This window comes from Akebia trifoliata, chromosome 8 (genome assembly GCF_017979445.1).
Source record: "Akebia trifoliata isolate Shusen 1 chromosome 8, ASM1797944v1, whole genome shotgun sequence".
Classification (NCBI taxonomy): Eukaryota; Viridiplantae; Streptophyta; class Magnoliopsida; order Ranunculales; family Lardizabalaceae; genus Akebia; species Akebia trifoliata.
In genome coordinates this window covers 8,437,814-8,459,671 of record NC_141382.1, presented here as the reverse complement: position 1 = coordinate 8,459,671, position 21,858 = coordinate 8,437,814, and the positions used below count along the sequence as shown (strand labels likewise).

Below are 21,858 nucleotides of genomic sequence, written 5' to 3'. Positions count from 1 at the left end.
TAGGGTTAGAAATTTCAAAATGAGCTGATTTTTGGAGAGGATGATCTCTTCACTGTAGAGATCACCCTCACAAAAAAACAGCTCATTCCAAAGCTTCTAACCCATGTTTTGAAAAATGTTTGGCACAATGTTTGACAAACTTTAGGGCTGCTGAACCGCTCCCTATATATATATATTTTATGGGTAGTGTTCAATGGCTAACTTTTTGGCAAAACATTTTTCAAACACATGAGTTAGAAGTTTTGGAATGGGCTGATTTTTGGTGAGGATGATCTCTACAGTGAGGAGATCATCCAAAAAATCAGCCCATTCCAAAACTTCTAACCCATGTTTACAAGTTGAAAAATCGTGGACCGTCCATTTTTTGTAAACTATTTTTGATGGAGTTAGAAGTTTTGGAATGGGCTGATTTTTGGTGATGATGATCTCCTCACCGTAGAGATCATCCTCACAAAAAATCAGCCCATTCCAAAACTTTTAACTCATGTTTTGAAAAATATTTTGTCAAAAAGTTTGCCAAAAAGTTAGCCATTGAACGGGACCCTATTTTTATTGAGAGTAAGTTAATGTATATTTTCATTTCATTCCTCTTTTATCTAGGTTGTGGACTTGCGGATTTCTATCCCCCCACTATCAACTTAAACAAATCAATGTCAATATTGTATTTGTTTAATCAATCATCTCAAAGTATATAAAGATGATCATTATAAATTTATGTCTATATTTAAATAACATAGTTATTTTTTTATTATAATTTTAGGGTGTTAGGGTGGATTAATACATGTTTAGTCACAAGATATTATTCGTATATAAGATCGCAAAAATTTAAATAATAAATTATTGATTTTTATATATAATAAAAACACCTAACCTGATTCGCTCAACGGACTTCAATTTTTAAAACATTTGACAAATTATCTTGGATATCAGACAAGTCAATGTGATGGAGGATCCACATTAACTATCTCACTAGATTGCCCAATTACCAAGTTGACTTGCTTGGGTTTACTCGGTCATGGACAAGATTTAAAGCCTTGATTCTAATCTTAGAGAATGGGTAGGAACTACTATAAATTTTGGTTATGGAAACATTGCCATCGAAACCAAGTTACAGATCTCATAAAAGACAGGCTTATTCGAAGGCAACATCAAAATTTATTGGTAAAATCATCGAGTGAAGGTACCATAGATCTTGGTTTAATTCCATTGATCTCATTAAAAACAGACTTACCTAATTTAGAAAAAAATGAAAAAACAAAAAAAACATTGACAATCCAAGTGTGGGATATCTTTGATTCTGATTTGACTTCTCTATCCAGTACACTCTATCCATGTTACCAAACACCTGAAGATTGAACTCGTATAGATGTTCTGAAGTGTCATGTATTCGGTCCAGTTGAGTTGACTCCATTTTTCTTCTCTAACTTGTAGGTTTCTCTCCCTTGGCGGGAGACACATTTTTTTTTTCCCTTTTCGACTTCAAATCTCTCTGTTTCTCTCGCACTCTCTCTCAATTTCTAGGGGAAGATCTGTCCAAACAAGAAATCTAGGGCATGGAGAACGAAACCAAGGTTACTGAGAGATCAACTCGACCTGTTAGTCTAAAAAATCTTGATCTCTCCGAGCTTTCTCATACTCAATTTGGTTCTATAATGGTTATTTTACTAGTTCTTTTGACCTGATTCTTCTGGTTTTTGTTTAATAGAAAAGGGCTAGGGTTCCAACAAGGACTGATGTTGGAGCGAGTAAAGAGGGCGGTTCGACCGGGGAAACTGCTGGTCGGACTAGCGGTCCGAGTGATCAAAGCCTAGATGAGGTGGAGCGTGGTTCAGGTGATGGCTCGTTTGATGATTTCGATGAGGACGCTCCGAGAACTAAAAGGAAGCGGACTTCAGACGGGGCCGTGGCGGCACGCAAAGCTGATCAGAGCTTGATTGGTATGCAATTAAGTTCAAATTTTATTAGACAAAATCTGACTTACATATTTACCGTGTTAAAGAATATTTTGAGGTGTTTTGTCTATTGGAACCTCTCATTTCTAGTGAATTACGTTATTTCATGTGCAATTTCAACTGTAGTATGCATCCAGTCATAATTTCTATATTTACTTCATTACTTGTATGTAACTGGGCACCGATATTATAGCCTTAGTAGTGTTTTATTTAGTAACTGGGATCGAAGCCGTTGAATTGGAGAATCATGATGTCATGCTTCTTTTCACGATTTAATATGGTCTTTTAAATGGGTTGATTACAATGGTCATAGTTAGAGGTGGCAATCTTAACACGTCCTGCGAACATGACTTGAGAATGATATGAAATTAGTGAGTTTGGGTCAAGCCTAAGTGGGTTTGGGTCATAATACTGTCAACCCGTCTGACACGATTATTAAATGGGTTGGGTTTTTGGTTAGGGGCATTAACCCGTTTTGACACGTTTAGTTATTTTGTTTTTAACATGTAGTTTTAAATATATCAACAATTATTTAAGAATTTTTTAAGTTACCTTTTTTTTTTTACATGAATTTCCTAGAACTTTTTCATAATACATTTTATTTTTTTAATTCTATAAAATATATAGGGTGTTTTAAGATATTTTTCAAATAATTAATGGTTAAGTTTTTAGTTTGTGATAGAAAAAAATACTTTCCTTACTAAATTATTTAATTATATTTTTTTAAATATGTTTTTTCATTGACATCTAGAGGCATGTAGTGTTTGATTCCTAATATGGTGATCCATGTGGGCAAGACAACCCTTATTGAGTAGGGCTAGTATTTCTACGTGATGATCAAACGCTTTGCTTAGCCAATAATAATAATAATAACGAAAAACATTTTGCTTGCTACGTTAGTAAGGAAAGTTTTCTAACCACATCGCCTTATGGCATCGAAAGACATGACCTGATGCCACATGATTGTAAAGGACAAAATTATATGAAGTTTGAAAAAAAAAAAATCTAAAGAAAGTTATTTTTACCATTGAACTTAGTTTATGGTTGTGTGACTTTATTTTTAGTTATGGTATTTTATTTTTGGTGGTGGAAATGTAACTTAATTTTTCCAATAAAGATTAGAATTTTATCAAACAGGTTATATATGGGTTGGGTATAGGTTTTTGACACGATTATTAAATGGGTTGGGTTTGGTAAATTTTCATAATACCCTTACCTCAACACGACACGAACACGACTCGACCCGACCCATTGCCACCCCTAGTCATAGTATAGATCTCTTAAGGGAATTTTAGAGCCCGTTTAGATCCACTTTAAAATGCGACTTTTTTTTAAAAACTTTTGAAAGTTAAAAAGTAACTTTGGATTTATTATAAAAAGTACTTTTAAATAGTAAAAATCCTAACTTTTTAATAAGCAAAAGAAAACCGCTTTCTATTTTTTAAAAATTACTTTCTTTCTAGCTACTTTCTATCCAAACGGAGTCTTAGTCTTATTTTTAGGGGCATTTTTGTCTCTTGTGTTTTTTCCTCTATATGTGGGCCTTCTATATATATGTTCTTTGGAGAGAGCTTCTAGGGTTTTTTTCTTCAAGAAGCTTCTTAGGTAAGAGTGAAAATGAGTTAAGACAAGAGGAGGTTGAGGTTCTTTGTGCTCAACATAGACTGTCATTGTCTTGATCATATGAGGTTATTTTGATCTGCATACTAGCAACAATGAAGTTGGAGCAACGGGTAGATATTTTGATGGCTTGTGTTGGTAAGGAAAGTTTATGTTATTTTTCTTTAAATGGTAATGTATTCTTCATAGACACAACAATATATTTTTAGTATTGATGGTGAAGATATCCTTACTGGATTCCCTGTTGGCGTAGTCTTTATTGTGTAAACCATGTAAATTTTTTCATCGTGGTTGTTATTTCTCATAATTAATCTTATTTCGCTTTTATTTTTCTCAAGTATATTTCATCTATTTTTTCATTGGATTATTGTTGTGGGAGATGTCCACTACAACATGTGGTATCAGAACTGAAGGTGTTTATGAGGAGATATTTGGGAAATAACGAGTAATTAAGGTGTTGCATCAAAGTTCTTCGAATGGATCATGGAGAGTCTCTCACATTAAATGAGTTCAACAATTTTTGTCTGACTGAGGGAATTGTTAGGCATTGTACAAATGTTGATACTCTTCAACAAACTCATGCACCCAAGTGTCATAAAGATTATGTGGATCATAATACTTTGCATGGTTTGATTGTAGGGAATGAAGAACCAACTTCATTCATAAAAAAATGAAAAACCAATTTCATTTTATGAAGTCATAGAAAGAAATATTTAAGTAATTGGAAGAGGGATTGATGAAAAGCTTGAAAAGTACAAGCAAGACTAGTTGTAAAGGGGTTTTCACAAAAGCAATGAATTGATTTTAATGAGAACTTTGCGCTAGTGGGCAAGTTGGTTTTTATTCGTTTTGCTCTTAGATTGGTTGCGATGCATGATTTAGAAATTGAGAAAATTTACGTGAAGTTACATGGGTAACTCCAAGAAGAGGTTTATATGCAACAACCGGAAGGCTTCATTAATAAAGGGAAGAGATAGTGTGTAAATTAAAGTCGTCTTTGTAAGTGTTTAAGCAAGCATCAAGGCAATAGTGGCATTTGATACGTTTATGGTGGGCCTTGGTTGCACAATGAGTACATGATCAAGGCATTTTGTTCTTAGGGTAAACTCTTAACCTCAAGCCTTTTTTGTTTGGATTTCGGCGTTGCATAAACTCTGAACCTAGGCCACCTCAAATTCAGAATTACCTTGGTTAATTTTTTAGCTTCACGTGTAAATCTAATAGGGTAATCGTGGATCACTCATTGTTACTTTTCTCTAAGGCTTGAGCTTGTTTTCTTTCTCTTTTTCAAACTTTTGGTATTTTCCTAGACCAATGCTTTCAATTGTTCCCAAGCTGGAGGTACATTGTTTTTGTTGATAAAGAGAAGACTTTGTGGAAATCGATCCCCTTTACGGAAGGAGAGGAATGATAATTTTTCAAGGGAATGAGCAATCTTTGTTTTCTATAGGTGGAGTCTGTTTAGGAAATTTTGAGGGATTTATTTCAAGGGCCTTCTCTTTAGATAGGCTTTGGTTTGTAAAGATAGCAGGTAGACTTGTTTGTTCTCCTTGGAGTTCATCTTGCCCTCCTAATAAAATTTTCATTGGCTTGTAAGTAGGGATAAAAATTCACTGTGCACTCTTTTCACAACTTATTTTTACCCTTTTTTTCCTTTTCCTTTTCGGAAATTGTTATTTGGACAATATTTAGTTTCTTTATTTGGATTGTTTTCCTTGGTAGAATCCTAACTCTTGTTAACCTGATTAAACGGGTTTTTTCTTTTCCAAGTTATTGCTTCCTTTGTAAAAAAGGGGTGGGGAGTCAGGGAATCACATTCTCATTCATTGTCCTTTCTCTGCTCGAATTTGGTCTCACTTCATTTCTCTCTTTCACTTACATTGGGTCTTCCCTTTGGAGGTTATTTATTTGTTAATTGGGTGGAATTTTACATTTTCTCCATTAGGAAAAGATACATTGGGCCATTCTTCCGTTTACTGTGTGCTGGGGGCTTTGGAAATAGAGAAACAAAAGGGTGTTCCAGGAAGGGGAAAAGACTCACCAAGAAGTCATTTTGGATATCTTGAGTTGGATGTTTCTGTGGAGTAAGTTTTCTAAGGAGTTAGAAGGGGTGTTTTTGAAGATTTTGTTTTTAAGTGTGACTCTCTTTGCCATGTGTAGCTTGCTTGAGGGAAAGCTTCTTTTTGTTTGTGTTGTTTCTTTCTTTTGCTTCTTTTAGGTTGTAAAGGGGCCACCTCGGCCGCTTTTTCTTTTCTTTATTAATTAATAAAATCTTATACCTACCCAAAAAAAAACTGGTAGATTTGGTATTTTTTCCATTTTGCCTTCTGCATCTGGGTATCCTGCTTGGGCTCCCCCATTATTCTTCTTCTAGTAAAATCTTCATCTTTATTTATAAATAATTTGGTCTTTACGATTTTTGTGTATGCTCTATCATATAAAAAAAAATACACTTTCTTTGTGAAGATCATTTTATGATGTTATGGATGTTCCTCAACATTGACAACTAGGAGTTATTTTTGCGGGTTTCTTTCCATAGATGTTGTCAAAAGTAATGGGAAGCTCATTCCCCATGCGGTTAAGCACTGGGCGGAGCGTTATGAAACAAACCCCAAATCTGCCATGGTAGAACTCCTGATGATACTTTTTGAGGTAATCTCGCTGCACATTTTTGTTTTCTCGTTTGTTCATTTTTATCATAGATAGCTATAATTAAAAGCAAGGTGAAAGCGGCTGCTTGCATAAGTGAATCCCTTGTAAATATGTAAGAAAGAAACTGTAATACAAGAGAGAAATAGTATGTTTGGTTAGGAATCCATCTCAAACAATGACTCTCTTTGTACCATTCTTTGGGCAATGGCCAACTTGTATTTCTTAGTTCACATTTGTGTTGGGTATTGTTATTGATGAAATTGACAAGTGAGCAGGTATGTGGAGCTAAATATCATCTTGACGAAGATTCTTTGGATGAGACTGACGTGGATGATGTGGTGGTCGCTCTGGTTGACCTTGCCCGGAATGTATCCTCTTTTTCTTAATAAAACATTTTTTCTTGCCCACTTTTCTTTCACCCACCCCAAGTTTTGGGGACAAGGCTTGTGACTGAAAAAATTGCCTCATTGAAGTTTCTTAGAAGTTAGAGAGATTATTGTTATTATAACTTCATCCTCTCAGTGATCTTTTCTTTAGGGATCCCCATTTCCTCACCTGTAGTTCCTTAACCCCTTTGGAAACTCAGGGAGAAGTAGAAGATTATTACAGTTCCAAACGGAAGGAATTCAAGAACTTCAAAGAGAACCTTGCGTCTTTCTGGGATAATTTGGTTATTGAGTGCCAAAATGGTCCATTATTCGACAAAGTTTTGTTTGAGAAGTGCATGGATTATGTTATCGCATTGTCATGGTAAGGGTTTTACCAATATTCACTTGCAATAGATCGTATTAAGATATTTTTATTTGTATAATTTCCCCTTTTTATTGAGTAGTCTTACTCTCCATGTGCTACAGCTCTCCTCCAAGAGTATATCGCCAGGTTGCTTCATTGGTTGGTCTCCAGCTCGTCACATCCTTCATAACCGTAGCTAAAACACTCGGGGGGCAGCGGGAAACTACTCAGAGACAGTTAAATGCTGAAAAGAAGAAACGGAATGAGGGACCTCGTGTGGAGTCACTAAACAAACGGTTGTCGATGACTCATGAAAAGATAACCGTGATGGAGGATATGATGCGCAAACTATTTACAGGGTCAGGATTATTCTTTGTTAATAAACTTTCCTCCCAGGAAGCTTTTGTTTTTAAACTTTTTCTAACTAATCGTATATTTCTTTGAAGGTTATTTGTGCATAGGTACCGAGACATAGATCCTAATATCCGGATGTCATCCATACAATCTCTTGGTGTCTGGATTCTGTCATACCCATCTCTATTCTTGCAGGATTTATACTTAAAGTACCTGGGATGGACGCTAAATGACAAAGTACTTCATTTATTTGAGTTACGAATTATTTTTACTTATTGCGGCTCATGTTTTATCAACCTGATTGATCATTCTTATATAACTACATCTGTAGAGTGCTGGTGTAAGAAAATGTTCCATCCATGCCTTGCAAAATCTTTACGAGGTGGATGATAATGTGCCATCTCTTGGTCTTTTCACTGAAAGATTCTCAAACCGAATGATTGAACTTGCTGATGATATTGATGTTTCTGTGGCTGTGTCAGCCATAGGCCTTCTTAAGCACTTATTAAGGTAATTGTTTCATTTCTAACCTAAAAACCTTTTTTTTTCTTACAGTGATCGTGTTCCTTGACTTTCATGTGATGATAAATGGTTTTCTGGTGGTTTGTAGGCATCAACTCCTTTCTGATGATGAGTTGGGTCCTTTATATGATTTATTGATTGATGAACCCCCAGAGATCAGGCGTGCCATAGGAGCACTAGTTTATGATCACCTGATTGCTCAAAAATTTAGCAGCTCCCGAACAGGGTTGAATGGTATTTTACTTTTTTGAATATTATCATATAATTACGTTGATTCGTATAATTTATTAATCCATTCAACTAATGTGCATGCCAAAAATGTTCCCAGGGGATGATAACGACTCTTCCGAGGTTCATTTGGGAAGAATGTTACAAATACTAAGAGAGTTTTCGACAGATCCAATTCTAAGTACTTATGTCATTGATGATGTTTGGGACTACATGAAGGCCATGAAAGTATGTTGATATTGCTTCTTGTTGAACCCTCATTAACATCATTTATCAGGAAAGAAAGAGAAAAAGGAAATATGTCATTGACATCAACTATTCATTAATGTGAACCTGTTGTTCTACAAAGTAGTGAGTCATATCTATCATGCAGGATTGGAAGTGCATTGTCTCGATGCTCCTTGACGAGAATCCATTGATTGAGCTTACTGATGTAGATGCCACGAACTTGGTCCGACTGCTTTATGCATCAGCTAAGAAGGCAGTTGGAGAGAGGATTGTACCCGCTACTGATAATAGAAAACAATACTACAACAAAGCTCAGAAGGTATTAAATACCTTGCTTTATTCTTCATTCTAGCTCCCAAAAACTTCAGTAGTTATTGATTATTTGCTTCTTCACTTGTTCTTGTAAGGGCTGCTTCACTTGTTCTTATAATTTATGAGAAAGTGCTTTGCCAGTTAAATATTTTCATGTGCCATTTGTCAGGAAACACTGGAAAATAACAGACGGGATATAACTATTGCCATGATGAAGAACTATCCACAGATCTTACGTAAATTCATAGCCGACAAAGAAAAAGTTCCATCCTTGGTAGAGATTATTGTGCATTTTAGACTTGAGCTTTACTCACTGAAGAGACAGGAACAGGTGAGTTCCATAAATTTTCCCCATACCGCATGGCTTTTAGTCCTTCTACAAGTCGCACTTATTTATTTGTTCTTGCAGAATTTTAAAACTGTTCTCCAGCTCATTAAAGAGGCATTTTTCAAACATGGTGAGAAGGATCCATTGAGGTCTTGTATAAAGGCTATCACCTTTTGTTCAACTGAGAGTCAAGGAGAGCTGAAAGATTTTGCAAAAAGTATATTGAAAGAGATTGAAGATGAGCTCATAGCAAAGCTTAAATCTGCAATGAAACAAGTAGCGGTATGTCTTTTGAACACCCAGTTATTATTTTTATTTTTAAAGCAATTGACTAAAGTATAACACCTTTTAAGATCACAGGGAGGTGATGACGAATACTCTCTTGAAGTTAACTTGAAACGTTTGCATGAACTTCAATTGGCAAAGTCTGTACCCATTGAAAGCTTATATGACGACATGGGAAGCGTTCTTTCTAGTTACAGAAATATGGATGATGAGGTGCGCAAATTAAGCTTCCATGAGAAGACATATGTTAGAAGTTCTTGCTTTTTTATTATACTGTTTGCACTTTTGCAGGTTGTATGTTTTCTCCTTCTCAACATGTATTTGCATGTAGCATGGTGTCTGCATTCTATTATACATGATGAAAAGGTTTCCGAAGCATCGCTCTCTTCTTTTTTGTCCAAGCGCACTACCTTGTTTGAGCAACTCGAGTACTTTCTCGATACTCTTCCTGAAGTCCAGGGAGAGGGAACTTATGGAAGTGTGCTTGCTTGCCGAGTAAGTGTTCTAAAATTGATCCATGGACTTCAACTACTTGAGTAAACCCATGGACTTCAACTACTTGAGTAAACATGAAGCAGTCTTGAGATATCTTCTTTTTAAGTGTTTTATAATATGCTTTGGTCTCACAAATTCTATTTTCTGCCCTAGGTCTGCACTATTCTTTCTGAAATGTGGTGCTTGTTCAGAAAGTCGAGTTTTTCATCAACAAGGCTGGAAAGATTAGGGTTTTGTCCAGACGTGTCTATTCTTCAAAAGTTTTGGAAACTTTGTGAACAACAGCTCAATATTTCAGGTTACCATTTTATCTTCCATATTCACTTCCATGCTGTCAATAGACGTGACATTCAGCCATTTAAGTAGTTTTGCTCTCACATGTTTAGAATATGTCAATAATCTGAGCAAAATAGGATCTAATACTATTTAGAATAATTATTTTCTGTCACCCCCCCCCCACGACATACGATCCCATACATCCCCTGACGTGGCGTGTGCTAGAACCATAGATCTTTTCCTCAGAATACACAACTGCACATATTTATGGGAATGTGCAGTTGTGTATCCCGAGGAAAAACTTGTGGTTCTAGCCCATGCCACGTCAGGGGGCGTATGTCAGATGGGGCATCAGAAATCATGACTCTACTATTTATATATGTAATTTAAAGACGCATAGCGCACATGTAGGGGCTCAGGCCTCAACATTAGTTATGTTCCACAAAGTTGATCTCTTATGTCAAAATTCTCCATTTAATTGGATGTTTATATACAAAGGATCACAACCTTTTGCTGGGCAAAGGGAATTGGGGATGATCCAACACTAGTTCAGTGGCTTGATGATTGCGATTATCAAGTCAAGTGATTTTTCTAGAATATCCCCTATGTTGGACCCCCTGAATCTTTGACCGTGAATTTACATGTGCGCTTTGTCCTGATATTTTCTCTTGGACAGTAGTAGAATGATGCCACCTATTTACTTTATTATAAAGTTACCTACATATTCTTGTGCTAGCATAGTGCTTTCCATTTCCATCCATGTTATTTTTGAAAGTGGATGTTGTAACTTTGTTTCACTTTTTAATTGTAACCTGGGTAACATAGTTTGCCATATTTATTTATGGATGTGTAATATCGCAGATGAGACAGAAGACGAAGAAGTGAACAGAGAATATATTGAGGAGACAAATCGAGATGCAGTCATGATTGGGGCAGCAAAGTTGGTTGCCACTGAAACGATTCCTAAGGTGAAATTTTCTGATGTATTGAAAGTCCGCATGATTATTACATTTCCTTTAAGACTGTTAGAAATTTTGTATACATTCCCATTTTGGCTGAAATCAGTATGGAATATTAGTGTTTTGAAATGTTGCAGAATTCTGAATGTTTTGGAATGTCTTGGATTGTTTAAGCACCCACTTTGCTTATGTTTCACCATCTGCAAATTGATTCCATAATACAGTTAAAGGGAAGACCATGACCGACCAATTAACCTTTTTACCTCTTCCAGAATTTTACCAAGTTAATAGTGATTTTCCCGATGAGACATATTTTCCGCTGGTGGAATAATCCATGGTGGAAAATATACTTCGATGGAGCACTAACAAAAGGGGAGAGGGATAGGAAAAAACTACTATTACCAGATTATATACCATCCTAACAAAAAAATGTTTGCTCTCCACCAGTGTTTTTCTTCCTATTTCATTTTCTGTTCAGGTCTCCGCTGACCCAATTTGCCCTTGGATGATCATAAAAGATGTTGGAAAATTGACACATCGGATGTTTGTGATTGTTTGATTCAATTGAGTTGACCTAGATCTCACCTATTTAGAATCTGTTTAATGCAGGATGGAAATCAAGCCAACAGTCATAGGTTGCAATGGAAATTTTATAATCATTTAGATTACTATTGGTTTGGGTTCATAGTTATTTTTTTGTCACTTTTATTTCGTTGGAATTAGTTTCGATTTTTATTTTATTTTTTGTTATTTTGATAGTTTGATTTGAGTCTAAGTACCATTCACGGCATTTTTCTCTATAACTAATTTTGAGGGGTCAAAACCTGACGTATTAGGTTGAATTTTGTGTCGTTTGAAACTTTATTTCGTTACCTATAAGAGTCCAATATTTTGCAATTCTGATTTTTTTTTTTTTTTTTGATAAGTATTATATTTTATAAAATAAAAAGATAACGAGAATACAAAGGAGGCCAAGACAACCCCCAATTTAGAAAGCAGAAAAAAAATGCAAGAGATCCTACTAGTTACAAAGTCTATCCTGTCTAAATACAAAGTCTTTGAATGAGAACCCGGAAAAATCTTTTCTTAACTCAGCCCAAAAAAATAGCAGCCCCAAAAACTCCATGAACACCGTATGTGAGTTGTTCTCCTTACCCTGGATCACCTTGTTGTTTCTCTCTTTCCAAAGATTCGAAGTAATGGCCGTGGGAAGAACAGTCCACAGGTGCCTTTTTCTATGAGAAAATGTTGTAAGCCCACCCATCAAGCATCATAAGGAAATTCTTGGGGAGAACTCAATACATATGAAACAAAGAGAGGAACAAAGACCAAATGCCTCGGGAGAAAGAATAAAGAAGAAGAGTGTGATCCATAGACTCGTTATCACTCTTACAAAGGGGAGAAAAATTAGGAGTGATCTTCCCACGAGATGTTAAATTGTCTAAAATAAGGATCCTCCCTAAGGAGGCTAGCCAAACAAAGAAGGAGACCTTAGAGGGAACAAGAGATGACCAGATAAAATAACAGGAAGATTAATCTTCGACCTTGGAAGCATGGCTAAATAAAATGAGCGAACAATGAATCTCCTATCGTTAGTCTTGACCCATTCTCACATGTCCTTAATGTTCTCCCTGATTTGAACTTCATTCAAGAGATTTAGATGAGATGTTAATGAGTAACACAAATCAAGTCAACAGTTAAGGGTTTTGACGAAAAATTTGTAATTATTTAGGTTTTCCCTTAATTAGGTCTAGATTTATCGTCGAGACTATTTTAGATTAGTTGTTTTATGATTTTATTTTTATGTTTTTTTGGGCTTATGTTCATGTTTTATTAGCCCATGGTTTTAGTATAATATTTAAGGGCATTTTGGTAATTTTAAGATGTGTTTTATTTAAGTTTATTAGGGCTGAAAATTTAGGAGAGAGAAAGTTACGAAAATTAAGTATTTTAGTTTAATTAGGACTCTTGGTTGATTTTATTTATTTATAGATTGTATTTTTTATGAAGAATGAAGGAAATAAACAAGAAATTTCTGTTTTCTTTTGAATGTTGGTGCATTCAACATGGTTGATGCCATGGAAATCATTGGGGTGATTTCAGCGTAAATATCATTTTTTCTTTCTTTGATTTTCTTCTTATCCTCTATCTCTTCTTCAATCCATATTTTCTATTTTTTTATTTATTATTATTTGTGAGAGATCAAGAAATGTTTAATCATTCCAAGAACTCAACCCATAAATTTTGTTTTTTTGATTTTTTTCAAGAAATCTTGAATTATTGATTCTTGATTTCTTGAAGTCTTGGATTCTTGATTCTTGAAATCCCCTTCTTGATTCTTGATACCTACAAACTTTAATCTTTAATTCTTTCTACATTCTCTTAACCTTTAATCCTTTCTTTACCCTACAAACCTTTATCCATTTTCATTGGAATTGTGGTCATTCTTATATAAAATCATAATTAAATTACCCTCTCCTAAACCAAATCTACCCTATACCCAAATACCTAAACCTTCTCCTGATCCAAATACCATAAATCTTGTAATTTCAAAATGTTTTAATTGGAAATGCTTTTCCTATTGTCGCCCAAATCCTTAACCCAATCCCCAACCAGATTTTCCTAAAACTCCCATCATTTTCTTATCTCCCCTCACCGTCCTGCATCAAATGTTACATAGGTTATCTCTCAATCATTGAAACTCCTCCTAAAACCCAGATCCTAAGAATTAGTGATCTCGTTACGAATTAGACAATGTTTTATCAAACAGTTTCTCTTCAGAGAACAAGCATACAAGGATGGGTATTAAGTTGCTAGAGTCGAATTCCCGCACTACCTATCTTTCTAAAACCTCACCCTATCGCTTAAACCCACTTTAAAACTGATAACTTTCTCAAAATCATTGACTACCTTGAGGATTCCTTTTCACACACTACAACCATAAGTCCAGTTGGCATCCTCGCTATACCACCCTAGCCTCTTTTGCAATTCAGATGAATTTTGATAAAGTTATTTATGGCCAAAATACTGATAGGATATCAATTTTGCATGAGATTGGTTTCTCAAGTTTAAAAGTGTCTGTTTAAGTCATGTTAGTATTAGGGTTTTGAGTCTAATATGAGAGAGCCTATATGTATGGAATTGTAATTGGTTTTGAATAGTTAATGAAATTTAAAAAAAAAAAGAAAAATTTTAGGTCTGTTCTTGAGATTTTTCCATTGATTGGATATGGTGTGGTGCCAAGAACTCTTAGTGTGATTCTAAGGTAAAAATCCATCATTTTTTCTCTTTAATCTTCTTTTTCTTTAATCCATTTTTTTTCTACGTTTTTAGAGATCTATCATATTAGAGATCTACCCATCCAAACCCTTCTTGGTTCACAAGAAACCACTCAAATCTATCTTAGTGCCAAAAAAAAAAAAAAGTTAACCCTATTTCATACCCCCTAAACCTAATTACAATACTCTATTGAAAATATCATTATTTCAAAATTTCGTATTTCACATATCCAATTGGCTTTTGTCAAAATCTTTTATAATGGTCAATAAAACCTTTTGGGACTGAAACCATTTCTTGAAACTCTTTTTTATAATAAAAAACTCTTCACCTCCTAATTAGAATTTTCACCACCCTTCCCAAAATTGAACAACATTCGAGGCAAGCAAATCTAGGTTGGCCTACATCACCGTTTGGCATTGGATTTCAAATCCTTGCATGAGAGCCACTTCTCGTGATTATAGATGTTGTTACAGTTTATAGTACAAAGACTTGAGAATTTCCATTTGTAACTATGTCTGTGCTTCCTATAAACTGCTAGGAATATGGTATTTGATGTCAAAATTCCATGCAGGACTATCTTGGACCGGAGATCATTTCACATTTTGTGATGCATGGAGCAAGTATCGCAGAGATTGTCAAGCATCTCATTACTGTTCTAAGGAAAACTGCAAATGATGATGTCCCCAATATCTTTCTAGAAGCATTGAAAAGGGTAAGGTTAACCTTGGACTCCCAATAACTTTTAAGCATTGACATGGGTAAGATCTTGGACTTTTGGATGTCATCGTCATTTAGCTAAAGAACGACTTGTTGGCCTTACTCAATGGCATGATTTTAATTTCATGAACATAGTTGCCTAGTTGAGATCATGGTTTATGAATAGCCAGTCTTCATAGCCACTTGGGGCTAATTCTCATGTTCGCTTATTTCTTACTAACATGCTATGGTTTTAAAAGAGTTAGGACCTCTATTGTGCATATTTAGTGTTTGGTAATCATGCAAACATTTCTTATGCAGCCTGATTTGTAGTTCTATGCAAAATGGCTCTGGAGTTGAGTACTCATTTTACACCATAACTGACGTAAATCTTTGCATAGATTTATTTAATATATTATCATTATATATAATTTAATGGCATTGAGTTCAAGAACCATTGCTATATATCCAAAATTTGAGGATAAATTCTATTAAAATGTATTGTGTGCACAAATAACGGATTCATTTTGAAGTAAGTACTCTTAAAAAGGTTTCTGACTTGTCATCATCATCAGATCCTTATTCAAAAAAGTCCTTATTCATGTCTTTTGTTAATTCAAATGTCTTATAAATCTTGTATCACTGCCCCCGTCCACATACTTTTCCCCCTTTCTCTTGTTCTCTTAGAACCTTCAACTCGCACTTCATTCAAATGTCATACAAAGAAAAAACAAATTGATTGGTAAATTTTTTTATTTTTATCAGTACAGAATTACAATTGTTAGGGATGAAATTTACAAATTTAATTTTAAGATGGTCCTAAATATGTGTGTAGGTGCTTGCGTTTAGAGGGATTTTTTTTTCAAGAGATTCTAAAATAGTCTTACTATTCCCATTTTTTCCAAGTTTTTGTGCCGGAATGAGGAAGATTGCATCCACTGATTGGAGGCTTTTGATCTTGAGGTAAGAAAATATATCATTTAGGTCACAGATCGGGGTAGTGAATTTTGCTAATGTAGTTTACTTAGATGAAAAAGGGTTGTATTGAAGGCGTTGAAGAATCTGGAGGAGGAGGCTTTTGTGTGAAACCTATAATAGTGGATGAACTTTCGTCACTGAGAAACTTTGACATTACAAGTATAGTCTTGAAAATTTGACAGTAGAGAATAGATATGACTTCAATAGATTTTCTAGTATTTCTCATGGTATCCTAGAAAGGGCGGATTTGGGGGGAGGAAATTATCTTCCCTTAATAAGATTTCTCGAATCAAGGTACTCAAGGAGATTCATCCATATTGTTCGTGAGAATCAATTCAGCTGTCCTATTATCAATATCCATGCTTATAAACAATTTGCCAAATTCTATCATTTTCTGAATTACTTTATTTTTATTTGATCCTTCGTAGTATAATTGTAAGTTGCAACATAAATCCATGGCAACATGAGGTTTATGCCATCTCAAACGAGCATAACTGAAACCTGGACCCTAGCTAAGTCCAAATGAGGGTGCAGATCTGTCTGTCTTGGTGGATTTGTTAGGATAGGAAAATGACTGTTTTCCTGTTTTAATGTTTAGATCGTCTAACTTATTACAGAAGCATTTAGAACCATGTTCTTGTTTTGGTTGATTAGGCCTACCAACGGCATGTGGTGGAAGTTTCTAAAAGCGATGATGAATCCTTGGCAAGCAAGTCTTTTCAAGAGTGTAAGGATCTGGCTTCTCGGCTCTCTGGAACATTCATGGGTGCTGCTCGTAACAAGCATCGATCAGACATTTTAAAAATTGTCAAGGATGGTGTTTCCTTTGCCTTTGTAGATGCTCCAAAGCAGCTGCCTTTCTTGGAAGGAGTTGTACTTCATTTTGTATCTAAACTTCCAACCTCAGATGTCGTAGACATGTAAGATAAAGTCTCTTTCTTACTATTATCACCATTTGTAAGCATTTTACTTCTGACAACTCGAAAAATCATTTAATACCTAATTGTTTTGCAAGTAGTCTAAAGGAGGTCCAAAAACGAACAGCGAATGTGAACACTGATGAAGATCCTAGTGGGTGGCGCCCCTATTACACATTTGTTGATCACTTGTCTGAGAAGTATGCCAAGAATGAGGGTCTTCAAGGTACTTTTGAAATTCCACTTCTATTTGGTAAACCATGCCGTCCTTTAATTTTTAGCTCTAGATGTTCAATTTAAGCCACTTATTTAACTTTTTTAATCATATTTTTTTCCATTCTTTTTTCTTTATAAAATACAGTCAAGGAGCCAATAGCCAGACTTGATGCTATATTTATTTTTGAGATCATATATTATGCTGCTTTGTGTTTCATTTGGACTTGTGTGTGGATAATCTTCCTTCATACCTTAATGAAAGTATTTCTGAGGTTAAGAACATGCTTTTGGAATATTCCAAGCATTCTGCTTTTGGAAAATTTCCCTTCTAAGCTATTCCTGTTATTGAAAATGGAATATATGTGAGGGTTTTGGAATATTGGGAGATGGGATGGATCAGTTCCCTCCCTTCATGATCATTGAAGGAGTAGACACTTAGGGGTGGATTAACTTAGCTTAGGCTTTGCTGAAGGGGATTGTTTTGATAGGGATCCTGGTTCTCATGAGCTACCACAATAAGGTCCACGTAAGGATATGGCTGTGGACCCGTGTTCAAAGATAGTGACCACCTTTGGATCTATGTTCCAAGGAAATGCTCCTTAAGGACTTCCACCTCACAGGGTTTTGGCAAAAGGACCTTAACAAGTTATTGTGTAGGTTAGGAGATGAATTGGAATGACGTGAAGGAAGAAATCTCTTACATGTAATGACCCATGCAATCTCGTCCCAACAGGTGTTTAGAGGTGGGGTTTTCTTGCAAACAATAGTTTGAATTTCCAGTTTTTTTTTTTCGATTAGGATCCACGATATTCGGTGTCTTTCATAGTAAAGCAGGGAAGGTAGCTGTCGTAGTAGATAGTGTGAAGCCGAGGGCATAGTAGCCAAGTTTGGATTTGGCTGTTATTTGGCTCCAGTTTGGTATAATTTGGATAGCTCTGGGAAAGTTTCGTTTATATATTTGGGATCATAAATTGATCATGTTCTTCCATGAGAGACTGATAGAAAAAGTCCAAGATTCCCTTGATTTTTCTTCCCCAAAAATCCATCATCTTTGATCTTCCTAAAAGACCATCGTCTTCAACCTCCCTAAAAACCTTATCTTGAGATTTTAAGGTTGAAGAAGATAGAATCTTGAGGTCCTAGGGTAAAATTTTTACCCTGGATGTCGAAGAAGTTCTTAAGTCACCCTCCCTTTGAGGATTTTTTATTTAGATGGGCAGTTTTGAAAGCAAGTAAGTTTTGTCCTGTCCTTTCTTCTTCTTAGTCACCAAGAATAGTTTTGATTGGTATCCATAGTCACCACATCTTTACGATTATAATGAGAGAAGGCAGAGTAGAAGTGGTTCGACACGAAAATTTGTATCTCACAAATGCCCCCACTCTTACATTTTAAAATCAGGGTCATTTTGGTCAAAAGCCAAGGAAAATTGCAACCCACAACCCTATAATCATATTGGTTAGTTTTCAAAATTACAAAAATATCCTTATTACAATCTAATCTTTAAAAATCCTTCAATCAATATTTTGAATTATGAATAAGCCCTTTTGATACATGTGCCTTTGCACATGCCACCTTCTAGTATATACATGAAGTAAGAGGGATGGCTTTTTGTTTGGATGCTTATAATCATCAACTTGATCCACTTCTGCAGCAGTTGTCCACAGTGGAACCCATCTAATGATATGTCCTAGACTGCCAGTAATTTGTGCTTTGTCTAAATGAGACCAGAACTAAAGCTTCTTCACTTTGTTCCATCCAAAATTAACTATTCTTCACAGTAATTTTGGTTCAGTTGTTGATATCTGTTTTGTGACGCAATCAATTTATTAATAAAGTTTGTCAATTATTCTTTAAATGCACTGGATCAGTTTGTCTTTAGCTTCATTTTTGGTTTTTTCTGGGTCAAACAAAACACACATTTGTTTAGTTGCAGATGAGAAAGAAGGGACTTCTGTTAGACGCCGAGGCCGTCCACCTAAACAACGTAATTTGGGGGGAAAGAAACTCTTTGAGCAAGGTTCAAGTGAAGAAGAGGATTCTATTAGTGCCGCATCTGACCATGATGCACAAGAAGAAGATGAGCAGGAAGAGGAGGAGGATGCTCCTTTGATACAATCTCTGAGGTCCTCATCCAAGTTGCGGTCATTGCGAGTTCAACGACAGGAGAACAAAGTCCCAGCAAAGAGTGGAGATTCTTGAAGAGCTACTCAAGATGATTTAGTTGCTTCTAGAACATCAGGTATTAAATTCTCTTGACTAGTCTTTGAAAAGGTTACAGTTTTAAGCATATCTTAGAAAGTGGAATTCTTTTGGACCCTTATTGAATATGTTCTAACCATCCAAAGAATGTGTATGTCACATGGTCGGTTGTGGTTTACGACACCAATGCAATTCTGACATCAGTGGCATGGGTTGGACTGGTGGACTTACTAACACCATCCATTTGGACTTTCACAACACTCTTATTTTAAAGCATGGGAACTGCAAATTTCACTAGCAAACTTGCATACTTTTTTGTTTTAATTCAGTGTATTCAAATCCAGCTTGCTAAGTTGGTCAAAGTCTGTGCTGATACCATGACCTGGATTCAAAAACCACCTTCACCTACTATTTACTCTCCACTTATCTTGTTTGCCTTGCCAAAAAACAAAAGAAAAATCGGTTAAATGTATAGTTTCTTAGTCTTGAGTTGCAACTTAGTTTTTTGTCATTGTTGGAAGGCAAGTTGAGTAAACTTATAGCCTTGACTCCCACATTTATTGCATCACTAACCTGGATTAATGACATCGAATTAGCAAATAGACTCAATGGAGATACCAAGCTTAACATGAACCCGTGATTTAAGGTTTGATATTGTCTCGGAATGTTTTGGCCTATCTATACCATTTTGTGAACCGAATGAAACATTGTTTTTGGAGCATTGAATATTTCAGTCGTGACAGTCGTGATTTTTCTTTTGCCCAAGACATTGCCTTGAGACAAGATTAAACTTTGCATAAATAAATATTTTTCTTTTGATAATCAATATGATCCCAACCTTGTTAATGTATATGTACACATTGATTTAGAATGGACCACCACATTCCCTTGTTAGATAGTATGTGGAGTTACAATTGTTAGGGGAACTGACCATTGGTGTCATTGTGCAGGTGCCTCCGATTAGAGGTGTTATCCAGTTATTGAGCATTAGCTTGCGAGCAAAGGAATTTTTGACGTAGTGTAAATTTGTGTAGTACTTTCTTATCAATGCAATCGCTTATCTTCTCCATTAGTAGCAGCAGGGGTTTCACAATGTATCAACTAATAAATTTGATAATTTCTAATTTTACCATATCCTTGTTAGCACCCCATGCATCTCATCGTAAACAAAAGGACAAAAATAAGAAAAAAGAGCATCCCATATTTCATGTTCATAATCATATCCAACATCTACATGAATTTTCCTATACATTTGAGACGTCTCGTTCAACAATGAGAAAAATGAACGTTGGGTTTTAATTCTCGTCCAATACATTGACTTGCCCTTCCATCTCGTTATTGGGTGATGCCGAGACGACTTGATTTGAAACCATGATTGAGATTGCTTCGATATCGTGTGATTACATATCTTATCCTTTAATCCCATTACAACAACAACAACAAAGTCTTATCTTGAAGATTTAGGGTTAGTTAAATGCAAATCTTGTTCTTAGTTCTTATATTTCACTTAGTCCAAAGTCAAGTCTTATGTCATTGATATTAATGCAGCATGTAGTTTTTAGCTAATGTTCAAACCAATACTTGTTAATTTTCTACTGCAATTGGGTTATGTTGCAGACATCACTCCTGGCGAATGCCTTAGCATCAGACAGCAGACGTTTTAATTGGCTGTCAACCTAATGCAACCTTCCCTCAGTCCGAACCGATAATCTAGTTTAAAGGGGATAATATTACAAGGGCAGATCTCCCTCGATACCTCTCAGCAATTTGTTGGAACTATCTGATAATGCCGTAAGAACATTATTCCATCTCATGGTACAACATACTACCAGCCTGAATGATACGAGGTTTTATTTTTAGGGAGTCTATTACCAAACCAACTTTTGCTAACGCCACCTCAATTCTTATGTGAATCATCGAGTAATGCACATCTGGGGGTGGCATTGGCAAAAGTTGGCGTAGCAATATAAGCTCTTTTTTAGTTTTTAATCAAACAAATGGCTGATATGAGAGTAGTCATTAGGGATTCCCAAATAAAATTAGGATCAAACTATTTGATGAGAGGTTAGAAAAGTACCATGGTCCAGTGACCCCTGAAGAATTACTCATCATATTCTGATTTTGTATTTATCAGTGGGAATCATGTATTTTTTTTCTTTCCATTGAGTCATTCTTCACGAGTTAGCGGATCCTAACCAATATGTAATGTGTGTGTGTAAATATATAGGTGTACATAGTATAGCAAATTGCAACAGATGCTACATGTGGATAGAGTCCAATATTAATGCACATAATTTGGTTACGAGAAGTCTTAGGTGTTCTCTCAATGGTGTACAACTTGGCATTCTCTTTATTTCTGGTGTTTCTTCTATTGGTACACTGATATTATCTTCATAAAATAGCCTTTTACCCTTGATGGTGTGGAGCCCATTTCTACCACACCTTGAGGTAAGGGAATATAAAGACACATGCCCTGTCTAGGTGCACAACTCTGAGCATAAGCTCAGGCACTTCAACTTGGGAAAATGTGCAAGTGGTAGGGAAGTCAGATGTCCCAGGGTTAACATGATGAATCAGCATTGAACAGTCAGAAAGATCAAGCAACGCAGAGAGAGAGAGAGAGAGAGAG

The 21,858-nt window shown here is 35.6% G+C and overlaps 1 protein-coding gene across 1 annotated transcript; it reads left to right on the top strand.

Moving 5' to 3' along the window:
- Positions 1-1,394: 1,394 nt before the first annotated feature.
- On the top strand, positions 1,395-20,363 carry SCC3 (sister-chromatid cohesion protein 3). The gene is made up of 22 exons (XM_086451066.1): positions 1,395-1,595; positions 1,706-1,937; positions 6,112-6,224; positions 6,500-6,592; positions 6,811-6,974; positions 7,079-7,315; positions 7,403-7,547; positions 7,642-7,820; positions 7,921-8,066; positions 8,161-8,288; positions 8,434-8,607; positions 8,770-8,931; positions 9,010-9,210; positions 9,289-9,426; positions 9,505-9,708; positions 9,862-10,006; positions 10,846-10,952; positions 14,794-14,934; positions 16,551-16,816; positions 16,915-17,039; positions 18,958-19,269; positions 20,180-20,363. Exons 1-21 carry the CDS (start codon positions 1,554-1,556, stop codon positions 19,227-19,229), a joined length of 3,414 nt encoding a protein of 1,137 aa, XP_086307192.1. The 5' UTR covers positions 1,395-1,553; the 3' UTR covers positions 19,230-19,269; positions 20,180-20,363.
- The last annotated feature ends 1,495 nt before the right edge of the window (positions 20,364-21,858 follow it).

What these genes read in the sequence shown, in the direction of transcription:
- SCC3 (XM_086451066.1), top strand. Translation starts at nt 1,554, where the DNA reads ATGGAGAACGAAACCAAGGTTACTGAGAGATCAACTCGACCT. An exon ending in AGCTGATCAGAGCTTGATTG is followed by an intron (nt 1,938 to 6,111) that starts GTATGCAATTAA and finishes TTCTTTCCATAG; the next exon opens with ATGTTGTCAAAAGTAATGGG. An exon ending in ACAGAAATATGGATGATGAG is followed by an intron (nt 9,427 to 9,504) that starts GTGCGCAAATTA and finishes GCACTTTTGCAG; the next exon opens with GTTGTATGTTTTCTCCTTCT.